The sequence below is a fragment of the Rhopalosiphum maidis genome, chromosome 1, assembly GCF_003676215.2.
Source record: "Rhopalosiphum maidis isolate BTI-1 chromosome 1, ASM367621v3, whole genome shotgun sequence".
Classification (NCBI taxonomy): domain Eukaryota; kingdom Metazoa; phylum Arthropoda; class Insecta; order Hemiptera; family Aphididae; genus Rhopalosiphum; species Rhopalosiphum maidis.
The window spans coordinates 35,243,791-35,262,697 of NC_040877.1; the positions used below are offsets into that span (position 1 = coordinate 35,243,791).

The following is an 18,907-nucleotide window of genomic DNA, read 5'->3' on the forward strand; positions in this document are numbered from 1 at the left end:
TTAAGCCATTTCTAGACATTAGAAATTTTTTTATTTAGTAAGTTTTGTTTCTATAAATGTTAAGAACAATAATTATGCCAAGCCAAAAATTTGTAATACAAGCATAATAGTAATTACTTATTACTTATTATATCTATCAATATAGGGTTCCTTTTAAATTCATTATTTCAGGATGCAAAAGGCCAAAAGTAAGTTAAGGATACTGTATTACTATTTAATACTAATAATATAAATATAATAAAAAGTAAAATATCTTTAGAAATATAGGTCACTCAGAATCATTTTTAGTATACAATGATTTTTCAATGAATTAAAACAGTTACAACACAACCATTACAGCAAATTCACATAAGAATTTTTATTACATCTATGCAGTACAGTAACTGAATGATAAGGTATAATAAATCACAGACTAAGATATCTTAGTCTGTGTAGTAAATTAACTTATCCAGTCTTATCAGATTTGAACAATTTGATAGTTTAGATTTTTAGAACCAATAGAAACTAATAATTATCAAAGTAAATTAAGTTTTATTATAATTACTATTCTAATAATTTACAATAGTTTTAGCTATTAATTAATATTTAGTTAATTTGATAACTAATGTAAACTAATTGATCATACTAAGTAAAAAAAAAAAATGCAGTTATTTAAAAGTAAAATATATTTAAAATTATACTTTTACAACTCTTTTACCCTTCAATGAATTACATACTCAGTCTTTATTCTATTTTATAAAATAAATATAATACCAATTTTATGATATATTCGATTGAGAATTTAACAAATTAAGCTTAATTTGTTGATAGAAAAATTAATTTTATAATTATTTTTTAAACTTGAATGGTTAATCATTTATATAATATTAAAATAAAAAAAAGTTTAATGAAATTAATTTGACTGCTTCTAACTTACAATCAGTAATATGATAGAAAATTATTTAAATAATTAAATTATAAAATATACATAATTTTGTATTAATTAATATGAATAATAATATTTAAAAAATCAAAAATTAATTTAATAATTAAATGGCCATCTTTTCTACCAACACATCAGGTTGAGGTGAATGTTCATTTGATTTTATGATATCATTATTTTGAATTCGCAATAAAAGTTCTTCACTTAAAGTATTTTTAGAAGTATTAGACTCTAATAGAGTTTTAATAATAATTTTTTTCAAATCTTTTATTACAATAGGGTCATTTGGACAGTCCTTAAACACAAGATCCAGTAATGCTGAAATCAGAAAATATCAACTTTAGAAAATGTATAAAAATTAAGATTTCATAAAAACTTAAAATAATAAATTAATATTTAAATACTAATTATATTTACATGAACATGTATTTATATCTTCTTGACCCCATGGTTGTTCGGCAAGTACCTGGAACATTTCATATCCAGCTTGCTGTATGTCCAAAAATGGTACAATACATGATGCATAAACAATATTTTTTAATGGGTTATCTTTCAATTGTTTGTACCATTTTTTTGTACGTTCAATCATATCATTTCTGGAAGAAAGTTCACCATTCTAAAAGGCAAAAATTATATGAATATTAAAATTTAATTATTTAATTATTTTTAATTAATTTTACTTCATAAGTTAAAAGCAACAATAAATATTGATGACAAAAAATCTTTAATTAGTATCAAATATTTGAAAAGTGAGGAACATTGTAATATAAATTTTTGGAAAAATATAAATAACAATAAAATGATAAATATCATGTAATATAATGTGCAATTTGTAAACAACATTTTATTGTATAATAAAATAATTCTTATTTAAACAACAGATTAAGATATATGTAAATTACTATGTATTGTAAAAGTGGACTTTTCCCAAATCATGAACAAGACACAAGTCCTAATTAAATATATCGATATACAATATATTTAAATTTAAGGTCATTACATAAACATTAATTTCATAATACCTTTAACTTTGAAGACACAGTATATAACAGGAGTGGCAAACCTTTTTGGGGTCATGCCAAATTTTCCCAATCAAGGTATTGAAAATTGTTCACGTGCTCAAAGGAAATTATATTTTCTAAGGATAAAGTTACAGATTTATAATATATTATTTTTTTAAGTAGGCACACCTTATTATGTGATTATAACTTTTAAAATGTATATATAATTTTTCTTTGCATTTCTTATAACAATTAAAATCAAAATTTTATAAATAACATAATTTTTAATAATTTTAATTATTTTACGTGCCATTAAAATTTAATCAACGGCCACCTTTGGCACACGGGTTGTAAGTTTGCCACCTCTAGTATAATAATATAGTAATAAACAAAAAAAATTAAAGTTACCTCTATTTGAATAATCTTTGTGATAGCTTGAATAGCTCCTGCTTTTAATTCAGTTTTGGTACTAGAAGCAATACGACTTAGCTCTATAATGAATATACTCCAAATATCTAATTGGTCATCATCTATTTATAATATATATTATTTAATTAATTACAATAATAGATAGAAAACAAGTAAAAAAATAAATCACTGTAGAATATTATAATGAATATTTGTTAATATTTAAGTTTAAACATACTTTACCTTCACAATTTAAAATCACACTAGCTGTAGGATTATCCAACAAAATTTTGCACTCCCAGGAAGATGCCAAATTAGCGATTGCATTTATAGCCACACCTACTAATGAATCTTCTCCTTCTTTTAACATTTCATAAATTACAACAAACACTTTAGGATATGTTGTAAATATAAAAAGTGGTCTGACATGTGTAATTTTTATGAAAAACTCTAACACAACTATATACACACAATTTTTAATATTAATTAATTATTATAACTTTAAATATATACAAATTATTAAACTAATACATACTAGGGTTAAGTATAACAACCAAAGGGTCCTCCAATTCTTTTGGATTAGAACTCAATAAACGATATAACCCACTTATAATTCCAATAGAATTCAAATAATCAAAACCATATTCAGTGATGCTCAAAGGAATTAACATTTGAATAGTTACCATCTGCATCATTACATCTGGATATGTAATATCTGTAACCAAATTAGAAAAGAGACCTTTGGAACTTATCAATGCCAAAGCATCAACAGACTTAGCCCAGTGAATTAAGATCTGTAAAAAATAAAAAGCTTTAAATAAAAAACTAATAGCCAAAGTAATTTATGAATTAGAAAATACCAAATTTAATCAATGATTTATAAACTACAATATGAATAAATAACTTACATCATAGACACGTGTACGTATTTTTGCATCCATTGCCATTATAGTTTGTAATTTTGATAATATAGGAATAGATGAAAGGGTTTCAACACTTTGAAATCGTTTAAGACATTTAACTGCATTGTATGAAACAGACATATCACTGCTTGTTAAACAGTCAACTATAGTACATGCCAAATCCACTTGAATATCCACATTATTATCGTTCGCCAATATTTTTTCCAGCTAATATAAAAAAATAAAAACAAAAATTAAATTAACAATACATAAAATAAACAATAAATACCTTATATTACATTAACAATATTTACTTCTGATAAAATTGTAGATTTAACTGTATCATTTGGGTGATGAATAGACCGTTCAATACTGACTGAATACTTATTAAAAGCATAACTTGGCTGTAAAATAGATAAAAGTTTTTGGAGCAATGCACAGCTTATTTCAATTTGTTTCCTAATAAAAAAAAAATGCATTAAAATAATTGATATTCAAATTAATAATAAATCATTTTACTTACTGATCTGTAGTATTTAAGCAATCGAAAATAAGATTTAAATCCATGAGGTTAGCTGATTTTAATACATCAGAACGGTTCAGTCTAGTGAGATAAATGTTGCAATCAGTAAGTACATCTGTAACATTTGTGTTGTCGATTGATAGTTTATGCATTGCTAATGCAATCAAATCAGTATCCACTAAAACATAATAAATTAAAGCTATATTAAATAATGTTTATATAATATATTGATTATTTATAAAAAAAAAATTATTAAAAACAAATCATTTATTTAAATCTTTAAAATTCAAATTTCACTTTTAAATTCTAAATATATCTAATAAACAATTAGTATTAAAACATTTTTAAGAAAATATAATTTTCATAATCAATAAAGAGTTGTTTTAATGCTATAATAATATAGCCAATTGTAATGATTCCCAACTAGAAGAATACACAACAAAAAATGTTTTTGTTTAATTTTAAATATTTAAAAAATAAAATTGTTATGTGATGTATTTTAGTAATTGTGTGATTTTATGTGATTAATATATATGTTAAAGTGGTTAAAAAAACCATATATTCACCTATTTAATCTAATCATCCCCTCCACAACAAATATTTGGAATAGATCTTAGTTTTAATTAAAATACTTAAATTATTTATAACAACTATCTGTTATTGACAACGTCTGCTATATTTCTAGAGCTCAAATATTTATAACAATATATTTTTAGCGCAATCACAATCAATGGCGTTCTCACGGGGTGGGGGGAAGCATTGATCACAATTATACCCAAAATATGACATAAAATGATGAAGTATAGATATCAAATTTGCTTACTTATTTTGCATATATGAGTATATATTTGCATAAAGTGATTATGCCTAAGTTTTTCTTATATTCTAATTAGAAATAATAAAAAATGTTCCATTTTATTAAAATTATTTTGAACATTTATGAGAGCAATTAAAGATATTATCATTAACTATTTACAAACATTACTAAATAACAAATGGACAATTCGATACTATAAAAGATAATTTTTGCACATTCGAGACATACTCATAGCCTAGTGGGTTTTAACTACCAATATGGCAATAAGTAGACATAATAAATAAATGCTTTTTAGTTGCATAGCACATTTTTCATATTTTAATTTATTGTATATTTCATGTATTTATTTATGTAATTTTAATATATATAAAATAATATTTACCTATTTTTTTTTTTTATATATATATTTGTGAAAAAATAATTAATAAACATTAATCATACATTATAAATTTAAATACATATGACTATATATTTTGACATTTTCAAATGCTTATTTCAATAAATTTATTGTCATTAACTTCTGAACATTATTCATTACAATAATATTAAATTTAATAAGTTAACTTTGTATATTTGTATCTTATTATTAACATACATTAATAAGATGTATTAGTTATAAAATCCTCAAATCCTAACAACAAACTAAATTTTGGAATGATTTTGAAAAATAAAAGCAGATCCACATTTACTACGGTTCCTGGAACTCCATATCTTAAAACATTTATTTAGGCCTATTGTGAAATGTGTAAGGGGAATTTTTAACATTTAATTTAATTTAATTTTTCATGCATGTTGTGATACAGCTATGTTTCTAGAACCTGGAATTATATATCACTGAAGAAAGTCAAAATTCAGCCAAAAAAACTTAACTATTTATGATTCTCAATTGTTGGTTAGCAATTAGTAATATTGCACCAAAAAAGTGAGTTTTTAACATGTGACTTTTTTGTGTTTAGATATTTATAACTACCTATTAATTTATCCATCTAGTATTAATTGTGATATACTGATGTCTTGATAATGGTTTCAGTTTATACTTTCTAAACAAAGTTTAAACTTTATACATTATGCTATTGACCACAAATAGCTCTTTACAATATTATTTATTTCATACACACATTGACATGATAAATATTATGCTCATGATAGTGTATTTTTAAGTTTTGAGGGTAGGTTAGTACTAAGTAAAAATTAAGATAGGTAAGGGGTGCCCAAATACACTGTAAGCACTAAGCTGTGGTAAACAGGCAACGAATGTAGAGGTCATAAAAAGTATGTATCAATACATAATATGATTTGAACAAAAATAATTAACAATGTTACCAGATAGTTTGAAATGGGTGAAACCTTGGTTTAAATAACATTGCTTCAAATTGTGTTCCATATTATACTGAATATTAGGCAGTAAACAAAATATGGATATTTTACCTATAAATTTAATATAATATTCATCTCCACAAAACACAGTTAAGCGAGAACCCAAGATGGACAGTTTTAACTCATATTTGTATGGTTGCCACAAGATTCAACATACTCGGTGATAAAAGATCTCCGAGTTTATTTATTTAGATAGGTAGGTACTTAACAAAATATATTCCCTCCGTAAAACTAGACCCACAGGTCACAATACTAGTTTATATACACGTAGAAAATATATTTTACAAATGATTACGTAATATTATTAAGTATAAATCGAATAATTTAATGTATAAGTATAAGTCAATAATAACTAACGAGTAGGTGTATTGTTACCGTCGACCGGTGTTAGATCCACAGACATGACTACCGGTTTGTTATGAGCTTTCGGCGGAAATCACGAAGTCAATACGACTGTACGACAGTGTACGAGCGAACGAAAAATCGATGATTATTACTTGGAAAAATGTTTTAATGCGAATAATGACGAAAATGTAAAACGAATTCGGTATTTCGAATTCGATCAGAAGTCTGTATGGAATACTGGAAAATGTTCAGTCACTCCGTCGTAGTCACCGGGTACGGGGTGCGCAGTATTACGATGTTTGTTATTGTTTTTGTTTATGTTCTTTCTGCGAAATCATTCAGGGCAGCACGACCAACGTGACGATATAGTGCACTGTTGCAGTCGGTCAGTGACTACAGGCGGTGGGAATTACGACGACCGCAGACAAGTCTTAAATATTTTTAACATTGACGTGTTATTACGAACAAATCATAAGCATTACTTTTCGACGTAAAGCAATAATACCGGCTTGATGATTGTTGGCTTTAAATCACGATTATTGAATATTTTATAAGCGTGCTTTGAAATCAGATAACAACACATTGGTGTTTTCACCGAGCCCGTCACATAGATGGCGACACAAAATATTCCAAACACATTCAGTATTATATTTTTATAATATTGTAATATTGTTCGTGTGATCGAATGTTATAATGCTAGCACGTAGCACCATGCCACCGTGGAGATGGATTTGGGCCCCGGCCCTCCGGGAGTCAGCAAGCCCACTGTTTTTCTCTCAATATCGTGTGGTCCTCATCAAGACATAATTAAATAACACTGTTATATGATAAATGAATAAATATAAGTACAATAATTGTCATTTAAATTTTAAAAATTGTACACAATAATTTCGTTTCATTGTAATATTATGTTTTATTATAAAAAGATAAATAAAAATATTACAGAAAAATAAAATACACTTAGATGTTAATATTAAAGAAGTGGGCCGGTTATTGTAGTAGATCTGAATTTTTAATATTTTTTAATTAGCTTTAATAAATTATGAGGAATCCTGTATATATTTTTACAGAAAAAATATAAAAAAAAAATCAAAAATTTATCATTTCTATAGGTAAATATCTGAGACAAAAAAATTTGAAAATTATATAAAAAAATATAGAAGGCTAACATTTTAAGTATCTTCGAATTATAATTATTCATTTTTGAGTTAGACAAAAAAAAAAACAAAATAAATTTCTTCAAATACTGATTTTGTGTAAAAATTCCAGTTGATCCTTAATATTCTTTATTTTCCCCGATTATTTAGAAAATTATTGTGGATTTTTATTCTTCAGTTTCCCGAGTACTAACTAGATCTAATTTTTTATCAGAAACCACCCCCGGAGTTGAAAATCCAAGCATTTTTACTGACTTATTGTCCCAAAAAGTAATGACAGTCATCAAAATAAATAAATAAAAAAAAAACGTATCTTTGTAAAATCAATACATTCATCGGCTCATCGCTTCGCTAAAAATTTAAAAGAACAGAGTAAACTAGATTTTTCTAATCATTAAATTTGTTCTGAGATAATACATTGTCCAATACTAATGTCTTATATTTTCATATGTTAATTTACGTCAATAATATAACCAAGTCCTAAATACCCTACTGATTATTTTTTATGTAATAATCCAACAAGTAAAAATTATCTTTTTAAATTTGACTTTAATTATTAAAAAAGTATTTCGATTAGATAACTTAACTTCATTTAATTTTTATGTTAGGCGGCTTTATCTTATCGTGATGATCCTTTACGAGCGGACACTTCTCGTAAGTTAGGCAGTAAGCTGACCCTCGTTTCGCAGTACTAAAATCATGGATATGCCACTGCATATTACGCAAGTTGTAGGTGTATATACCTAATTAACATTCATAACTAACAAATCAATAAAGTAAATAGACATATTTTTTTATTATTTATTTTGTTATTTCAATTATTATATTATCTTTTAGGCATATTTTATGTTCTTTAAAAAATTGATTTATCCTTCAAATTTTAATCAAACTACAATGATTGTTATATATTTTATACGTAGATATTATGTAGCACAATAGCAGATTAATATCTATTCGTTAACGCTTTAAAAGTATACAATAAAATATCGATAGATATTGTAGTATTAAAAATGAAAAAGTCGTTCACGCATATTAATTCATACACAGTATAATATGTATAAGTACAAGTCTGAACCCGCTACAGTAACAGATCTCATCAAACTGACAAATCTAAAAAATATACTTAATTTAATAAATTTCAGGCTGTAGCCCATAACGAATTTGCGCTATTGGGTTTTATCTAAATTTCGATTCAAGATGATAAAATACTAATAGTTAATTTTACTTTTGTTTAAGAAAACAAAATAATTAATAAACTATACTATACCTACATCCTAAGATTTTAAACAATTTTAAAATATACATTAGTCATTAGTTTATAGTTACTTGTAAATATTGTACATAATATTAAGTATTAGGGGAGTTTATGGATAATATTTCCGATTTTAAAAATAAAAATAAATATGTTAAAATTACCACTCTTCGATGAGACCTGTAGTTATAAAGAATCTAATTTCAAAAAACCAACTAGTCAGTTTTATATTTCAAAACATATTCCTGTAATTCAATGACATAAACACTACTATGTACTAAACTTACATATAGTAAATATAGATGTATATATACTGTATAATACATTATTGTCTACCTGTATTTAAGAAAACACATGCGTATGTTATTTACAGATAGATAATAGTATATTAGTATGCATATACTCTATAGTACCATATACGTCTATATCTTATGCCGTTATTAAATTAAATGTAGAACAAATCAGTTGTATTACTTATAGATATTTAAAAGCTTACAATCGTTCATATATAACTAGGGTACTTATAATCACAATTTAGTTCATAATACCAACACACATTTATTTTCTTTAATAAACTTGTATTTTTATCCCAATCAATAAAGATGGAAATAATGGATATCTCTGAAAAAATACGAGTATTATGAAAGAATGTCAGAAGATACGAAAAATTATGGGTCATGAAATATCAATCATAGGACAAGACAAAAACAAAGAATATTTTTCCGAAACTTAAAAATTATTTAATGTTCCCATATCATTCAATCTTCATAAGAACCAAAATCTTTTCACGTTCTCGGTCGGAACGGAACTAATAAAAATAAGTTAGAAATTGCTTTAAACCGTAGGTAGGTTCTAATAAAAAAATCATATAAAACAGTCTATTATATATTATGCCGTCGACTCTCGGTAAATCAAAGTTCAAAGTGTAACAATTGAGTAAGTACCTATTTAAACATTTTGAGATATCAATAAACCAATCGATACACAGCGATTTTAAATAAAAATTTTTATGTTCAAGAAATCGAAAATTTTAAGTTATTAGTTATTACCGACAGGCAACAATCAACAGTGCTATAATTATAATAACAATATATAGTATATACTGATATATCCTTGAAAATATTTTTCACTATTTAAAAAGTTTTGATGATTCTTTACACTTCAGTAAGATTTAGATTTATCTATAGCTAGGTAATAGGTATGGTTAATTTCATACTTGATTTGAGTTTGAATTTCATTATAAAAATAGTTTAAGAAACTTAAATACCTGATATTAGATAATAATTGTAATAACAATTCTTGTAATAGTCAAATGGTTAAAAATACCTTTTTAATACTGTAAACTGGAATTTACAGGATACAAACACAATAATAATATTTTGTAGAGGTCAAACGACGATAAGAATTAAAAAGGAAGTTAATTGGTTTTTTTTGTCGGTATCCAATAAGCAATAAGTGAAAACGGGAATGACATTTCAAATAGTAGTTTTCTACACCACACAAAAATATAAAACTATAATGGTAGACTTAGTATGCCAATATTATATTATTTGATTTATTGCTTGTCTTTAATTCAATACATTATACCTACAACAAAATAACGCTATATCTGCATGTGTTGTCTGTTGTCTGTCTTATTAACGTACATCATAAATTCATAACAAATTTGCGTTCAGCAAAACACATTTCATGATGTTAGCTACAATATTAGAGTAAATTTACCTATTATCTAATTTAAGATTTATGGGTTGAGATTTTTTTTTTGTTTTAGATTACATGAATACATTTTATTTTTAAAAATAACTTTATTATAATTTCATATATAATTTATTATAAGTATAGCCATTTTATTATAAAAGCAATAATATTATATATTAATATATTGTTGTATTTTTTTCTGCGACACATTTGTTGAGGATATTCATACCGATTTACGCACATCAACGATACTATAATATAGAATAGGTAAAAATATACAATATTAAGTGCGACAAAAAAAATCTATTTTTCATAGAACCTGCAGTGTCATGTCAGTCATTTGGCCACTTAACGCACCTATACTTATTACAAATTACTTGAACTAAATTATATACAATTCCCTGCTGCATAACCTAACTTAACCCAACCGATATCCTTTTTCCTACAAACTCATCCCATAAAATGACTCTGTGTAGAACCAGTCCCGTTGGCATAAGGAAAGTATTAGTATACTTTTTATTAGTACATAGCTAAGAAGTCCATTATTTCCGCTGCAGAACTATAGCATCATTATAACGAAAAAATGGGGTAGCCAACCCACATATTTTAAATTATTCTACGATTCTGCCTTGCGTAGTACTTTATTATTTAAAGTATATATGAATATTTCTATGTTTATCGTGCTACAGAGTACAGGTGGGTAGACGTAAAATGTAAATAACGACGAATTCCAAAATTCATACTAATCGTCCTATTGAGAATTTTGATTTTATTACATTAGAAATATGCACAAATATCTTTTGTAGTGCAGATCTGATACGACAAAAATTATCATAATTCTTGGTCTGAAATCCTAATCATAACACATTTTATACAATAATATAATGATTTATGGTAATAATAATATAATTTATTATATATCTGGGTATATTATTATTGGATATCCGAATGGATTTCAGGATATTTCGTCTCACCGGGAAGAAGCTATGCGCTATTGAAATCCGAAGACACCATACACAATAATGATTTATAGTTCTTAGGTGCACAGCATCATTGAGTCCTCGATATCGATATAATAGGTATTATAGATCCATGCGGTAGTGCGGATCACATATATACACATGGCGACAACGATACGTTCTTTGATCGTGCCTCCGTGTGCCCGGCTTTTAAGTAACACGTCACTGTATATACAAACATAATATAATAACGAATTTGGTCCAGGTCTAGTGTGTGGTCCAGATTTATACACAGCGCCGGTCTCAGTACAATAACCCACGAGTAGAACTAAAAAGAAAACCGCACACACTACAAGTCAAACCATAGGCGGCGTTACGATTAACTGCAGCTTAATTCGATTGTTTATAGTATATATGCCGATACGCAGGTACGCGGTATCGTTAAATGAACAATGGATTTTTTGTTCACTTATACGATAAAGAGCCTGTATATTATGTATACAACACGTATAGGGAGATTTATTAAAAAAAATTGCCCGGAAATCTCTAGGTTTACCGACAAAAAATTGTTTGAAAATAATTTTCGGAGAAAAAAAAGATTCACCGTTGTCGGTTTATTCTTCAAATCTTCAAGTAATGTTTAAACGGCGTCGTAGTGGGTGATGCGGTCGTAAAAAGAAAAATAGTGGATGTACGCCAGTTTGTTTCATTATTCTCGACCAACTCAAAAAAACTAAAAAAAAAAGATAAAAATACCCAACATCTTGAATACAGCATGAAAGAATATAAATCTTAAATGATGCTGTAAGAATTATGTTATTTTAAAATTGTATCTACTAGTTTAAATTTTATAATTAAGTAAATATAAGTATATGTACCTATAAATTTGCAACATTTTTTAGAAAGTTATAAAACACTTTTTTTATACAATGTCTGGTACTTAAAATTGCTAAATAGAATAAGTAGTTATCTCAATATAATTATACACAAATGAATATCGACACAAATAATATATAATATAATATGTATGACATATATGTGTAATATATGCATAGAAACAAAGTTTAATTTTTAATAATTTATAATTAAGGAAATCAGAACGATATTTTAAACATAATTTAACATTTTGACCAGATTTGGACTGTTTTTTTTTAAAGTAGAAATCATTTTATGTTTAAATATGTACATATTTTTCGGATAAAATTCAGTAATTATAATTTCAATTATCGGCACAGTTGCCGCATTATCGGTCATCGGTGGCGGAACCAACTTTGGCATATTATATAGCAGGACAATGTATCTACGACAACTGCCGTTCGCGTTTTAACAATTACAAATACATAATGTCATATTATCGTATCGTAGGCATCCGTCACATATTTCAACAAGTATATATAAATATATAATATGTATTATATAAAAGACTTAGGCCCGTATAACGAGCGCGTCGAAATCGCGTAAATCGCGACAGACGGACGGCCCGCGTCCGCAAAATCTCGTCGAGGTCTTGATCCCCGTGCCCATTTGACGGACAAACGTCAAGTGCGGAACGAATAAACGTATAACATTATATCAAGGTACGCTTCGAGGGGGGAACGCTGAGGAAAAAAAATCATAATAATAAAAATACTGAAAAAAACATCGAATATAATGGACAGGCATGTAATAATAGTAATAATAATAATATATAAAAAAAAGATACCCACCGCACGTACGCGTTCTTTGCTTCCCTCATCGTTGAGATCCTAATCTCCATCGTCGCGGGACCGACTATAATATATTATAATATAATACAATATTATCTGTATGTATGTATATATATATTTAATATTTACTATGCCTGCCTGCCGACGCGCACGCGCGGGAGCACACATCTTTATTTAACATCTTTACACCTGGACGGCGGCGCACGGGACCGCTGTGTGTGTTGTAATCCTCCTCTCGTCTTATCGGTTGCGGTTTTTAAACCAATACCTACCTACCGTTTTCTAGACATTGTACGGATTACATTATTATTGTTGTGCGTAGTGCGTGTGTATTAAAAAAAAAAAAAAAAAAAAAAGAATAATAATAAAAAAGAATCCTACATGCGATACGCGATCTGAAATTTGTTTTTCTTTTCGCCTCCGATTGAGTCTCGTTATAATACTCCCTTGCTGATACCCCTTGGCCGTAGATCTCTACATTGGGTTTCGTCTTAACTCTTAATATCGTCAGCCGGCGAAACGAAAGATTAAAAAAACCACAGTACGCATGTATTATTTGTTGAAAAGTGTTGTATACTTGTATTTGACTAAGGATTTTTATACGAATCATTTGTGTTTGGTTTGCGATAATGTTATTGTGGCGTGTTTAGTTAAAACATAATAAACATATTATTAATCATTTAGTTTCGACGCCATGTCGGCGGGCTCTATATTTTGTTTGTTCCGGTTTAGACGTAAAAAATTCTTAAAATACTTAATCAATATTTATTTTATAGATTATATGTAATTATTAATTTATCAATTTTAATAGGACATAATAAAATACAAATTAACAACGATTCAATAATTTAAAAGGTTGCATGTTTAGAGCAATTTATAAATTTGTATAAAAGTACCGTCATAACACATTAAATAATGTGTCAATTCGTCCGATAAAAATATACTTTCGATTTTAATGTTGCCGAATTTATATTTAATATTATTATAATATATTATGCATTTATAGCATTATAAACTATTAATAGTGAAGTATTTTGTCTTTGTCTTTAAGTAGCTCCACAGGCGTATCCGGCGGAAATCCATTCTAAGAAACTACGAATGCATACGTTATAATCCTGTAGGTTTTTATAATAGAAAAGTTAAAGAATCCTAGTAAAAGTTTAAAAATAAATATTTTACTGACAAAATGTATAAATTGCATAGGTAATAAATAATAATTAATAACTAATAAAAATAATATACAGATTTTTTCCGTGAACCGGATATAACTGGCGATTATAACGATTTCAATTTTCTATTATTTTCTTTAAATTTTTCTATAATTGTTCACAATTTAAGTTATTTAAGTATTTTGTCCGTAAGATATTTGTAAAACCAAATAAAACCAAGTCGTAAATTGTAGGGATAAGAACAGATTGTATCATTTCTAAGAAAAAATCAGTTCGTATATTATTTAACCGTAATAATATATAATATTATTAAATTAACATTATAATTTAACTTTAAGTCCAGTGTTACGAATCAAAATATTTGAGTATCGATTAGTTTAAAATGTTTTTCTAAATCCATTCAACGATAAAAGGGAATTTTAAAATTACTTAGGTATGTCTTACGATTACGTTTAAACGTACAAGGTAAATTACGTCTCTACTTTAAAAATACAAAACATAAAATACTAACAATTTAATATATAAATATATATATTAAATCATCCATTGTGAACGTCTCTATTGTTATTCACCAAGAACGCCGTCGACATCTCCATATTAAAATTCCCTATTCATTTATTTAATAATAGTTTATAATTAGCAGCACGCATAGCGTTTACGTATTAATTGTAAACAAATTCTATTAGTGTCGAGAAAAAGGTCAAAAGTATAAAATGTAAATTTCTTTTACTTTATGTATTATTCTTTTTTTCAAACACCATGTAAAAAGGTGATGTATGTGTTCATATAGTTAATTTGAATAAAAAATAGAGAATACAATTTCATTGATGTCCTATCGGCTTGCTCTGTAAAGATGCTCAAACTCCAATTCTTAGTTAAATTCCTATTGCGCAAGAACAACCTTAAAATGTGTACAGTCTTTTCATCAAGTACCTAACGTTAAATGGTAAATAAATACCTTTAATATTATTTCCGTTTATTTGTTTTTTATTTTTTGTGTACGAATACCACGAATTCAAGATCAAAATCATAAGAGCATCAAAGTATTGTATATTTCAATCGAAAACCTTCGTCGGTTTAAGGTAAGATAAGGTCGTAGTAGTATGTAGTATGTATGTAGGTAATATGTTATGGTTGCCGGTCGGTGAACATCAAACGTGTAAATAAAAGCAACTGATTTGGGTAAAATTGTGAAAAAAATTCTACATCATATAAATTCCCAAGAAGATTATACTGTTATACTGTAAATAATTCAAATATATTTGATACAAAGCCAACTGTATAAAACACTAGTGTACGTATGGCGTATTATTATTAACTATACATTAAATAAATTATTTTGTACGTGCGTTTTTTATTTTTATTTCTCCTACTTATTAAGATAAGTTTAATAAGTCGTAATTTTTAATTACGGGTAATGAATTTATACATCTATCTCTATTTAGACGTAACAGTTATGTCCCAGACTCAGGTATGAACACGGCTGTTTTTTTAATACAACAATCAATTGATACCTACGTTATCGATAAATATTTTAAAACTATTCTTTTGAATTTATACATTTGTATTGCAGTTTATTCGTTTTAACACGAGAATTAAATATTTATAACTCATGTAAACTATGTGTATACAACAATTTATATAAAACAAACAAAATCAATTATAATTCGAAATATTATTTTGAGATTTTACTAACTATACAGCTAACTACACAAATACAATTAAACTATCTCCACCATTTAAATTCTTTTACTATTTTTAATATATACTTCCAATGATTATAAATAGTTATGATCAATGATACTTTGGAATTATTAATTTAAATTGAATGATTGCCTCAACAAGACAACAACATATCTATAATCTATGTACCTGAATATAATCTACTTATTATGAAAAATATTTTTTGATTTAAGTAATTCATAGATCATTTTTTAAGGGAGTTAACTGTCATTGGAATCATTTAATTTATCAATACTTATTAAGTATGTTTTTTGATGTCACTTTAGGAAATTAAGATCCCGATTATCGTAATAACATTGATAGACATAAAATAATCGGATTATTGGATACCTATTGTACTTTTATTGACCAGGAAATATCGATGATGCTTCGATAAAAAATGATGCAGTGTCCGTGATGATGGACGGCTGTTTATACAATTTACTTATTAAGTATACAATATTATTATACAGGTACCCCTCACTATATTATATGTAGACATACGTAAATTATACGAATTTGAGATAACTGTACAACATCACGCATAAGGGTAGAAAAGTGAAATATAAAAAAAAAAGGGAAAGGAAGAACTCAATGGCGAACGTGCCGCGCCGTACCTATATAAATATTTAAACGGAAAAAAACTTATATTAGTAAGATACTCGTTGCATCTATTAGTGAAAAACACAAAAGCGAGGCGAAGCAAAAAAAAAACATAACTGTATTGATATAGGCGGCGGCGGTGGCGGCAGTCGATTTTTGAAGGGTCCAAAAATATATATAAAAAAAACAGCTGCCCGCCAAATGTCCCATAACCCATCCAGGTGCATCTTGACCACACCGTCTCCCTATATTATTTTATTTTTTTTACTTTTTTGTTGCCTTATAAACCTGGTCAGTAGTGGGTGACATATTACTTTTTGCGGGCCTTTTGTGTCTGCTAAATCTACCCCTAAATAACCGGAGAATGTTTTTAAGTCGCACCGGTCGATATATGTTCTCTTCGCCGTGAATGGGACGAAACGAATAAAAAAAACTGTTAAAAAACGTCGATGCGTCGTCCGCGTTTGCACCAGTGCACCACACAATAAATAATAATGTATAATATATACGCCTGGCACATAAAGAAATGCATAAGAATAATATAGGTGTATATATATGAGAATACTTATATTTTTAAACATTCGGCGTATATTGCCCTGTTCAAAAGACATAACGACTTTTGTTCGATTCGACGCTGAACGTCGTATGTCTGAACCAGGTTCAGATGTGCACCGGTTTCTAAAAATAAAAAAATTTAAAAACTTATGTTTCCGGTTAATATAATATATCGCCGTATAATACGTGATATTATATGCATGTTGTATACAATTGCAACTTACGAGAAAGAATGACCAAACGAATTGTAATTAGATGATCGTATTGGTTTTTTAAGACTTTGGACCTTACGAGCAGCTTAATATGTCTCCAAGCTATAACAGAAATATTTTTTTAGAACAATGATATTATTATACATGATACTTTTACGATATTGAATCCAAATATTGCTAGTCTATACAGCTGACGGCGCTAGAAGTCGATAATTTTGATTTTTTAATGTATTTCATATTTACTTAATGATCTAAAAAATAGGCAAGACAACTGATAAAGATTAGGTTAACAAATAATTTATAAAAATAAATTATATATAACAAGCGTTAATATACAATAATAAAATTGCAATCACTTACTAAATTATAGGATTTTACCTTCGATAGGTATGCAAATAATAGAAGATAGATTTCAACAATGATTTGCTTGTTTGCATCGACCTGATATATATTATTACACATATTTTCGTATATTTTAATACTTTTGAATATTGATACATATTTTTGTGCTTTCTCTACTATTGAGTTTTTAAAATAGGTATAAATAATTGGTTTTTAAGTAATTTCATTGTTCACAATACTGTAATACTATGTATTTAATACATTCTAGAAATAAATTAAGGTTATTTTAAATTGGTTTTTAAAAGCGTTTGCATATGTTTAATATAATTTCATTTTTCATATTTAATACATTCTGATTCTATAATAAATTATTATTTATTCATATAACATAAGAAATAAAATATAAAGGTTGTTTTGAATTAAAAAAAAACTATTTTTTATCGATGTATAATGTCATAAAAGAAATTAGAGGAATAATGATTTCTGTGTTCCGTCAATTTTGTACGATTTGTACTTAATTATAATATATAATAATAGGTCACACATTTGTTATCTGCAAATACAATATATTTAAAAACATTAATAATAGTTTTATATCGTGCACTGTGCAGTACATAATAATAATATATGTATATGTATTGTAATGTATTTATGTATAGGTAATAGGTACATAAATATATAATATTCACCGTCACTGCACCTGATGTGCACACACGATTCCATCGTCACTCTGCAGATTAAGACCACCCGATCGAGGGGTTAACATAATAATCGATAACCGCTGGACCATTAGCTGTTCGATTACAATCAAAATTCAAGTTTTTTTCATCTTACCAAACACTTCAATAATTCCGCTTTAAAACGTATTAACGTATTTCACAAAAAATAATAAATCTTACTTAATTATTTAAGTACCGAATAACAAGTAAAAATTTAGTATTAGGCGAAATATCACATCGTGCTGTATTAAATATACGTTATTATTTTATTTATTTTAAATGTTATCGCTAAACAGTAAACATTATAAAAATATTATAAAAAAATAAGGTGTCTAAGAAATGTCTACCAATTATGTTATTTGTATGAAAAAAAATATTAGAATAAATAGATCTTATAAAATACAGGTTCCATACTTACATAGTTACATGTGGTATCGTAATAGACAATAGTATATGTTGTTCAAATTATACAATAAGTATGTACAAATTAGTTTAAGTAGAATACATGAGCATTTTGA

At 26.8% G+C, this 18,907-nt stretch overlaps 1 protein-coding gene across 2 annotated transcripts; it reads right to left on the bottom strand.

Moving 5' to 3' along the window:
- Positions 1-838: 838 nt before the first annotated feature.
- On the bottom strand, positions 839-6,692 carry LOC113547971 (26S proteasome non-ATPase regulatory subunit 5). 2 transcript variants are annotated; one of them, XM_026948572.1, is made up of 9 exons: positions 6,326-6,692; positions 3,757-3,934; positions 3,548-3,692; positions 3,240-3,461; positions 2,867-3,125; positions 2,575-2,790; positions 2,332-2,453; positions 1,340-1,538; positions 839-1,240 (listed from the first exon to the last, which is right to left on the bottom strand). In XM_026948572.1, the coding sequence occupies exons 1-9, from the start codon at positions 6,351-6,353 to the stop codon at positions 1,029-1,031; spliced, it is 1,581 nt and encodes a 526-aa protein (XP_026804373.1). In that variant the 5' UTR covers positions 6,354-6,692; the 3' UTR covers positions 839-1,028. The 2 variants fall into 2 exon arrangements, with proteins under 2 accessions (XP_026804373.1, XP_026804372.1); XM_026948571.1 differs by having other exon boundaries at positions 840-1,240; positions 6,308-6,690.
- Between the last annotated feature and the right edge of the window lie 12,215 nt (positions 6,693-18,907).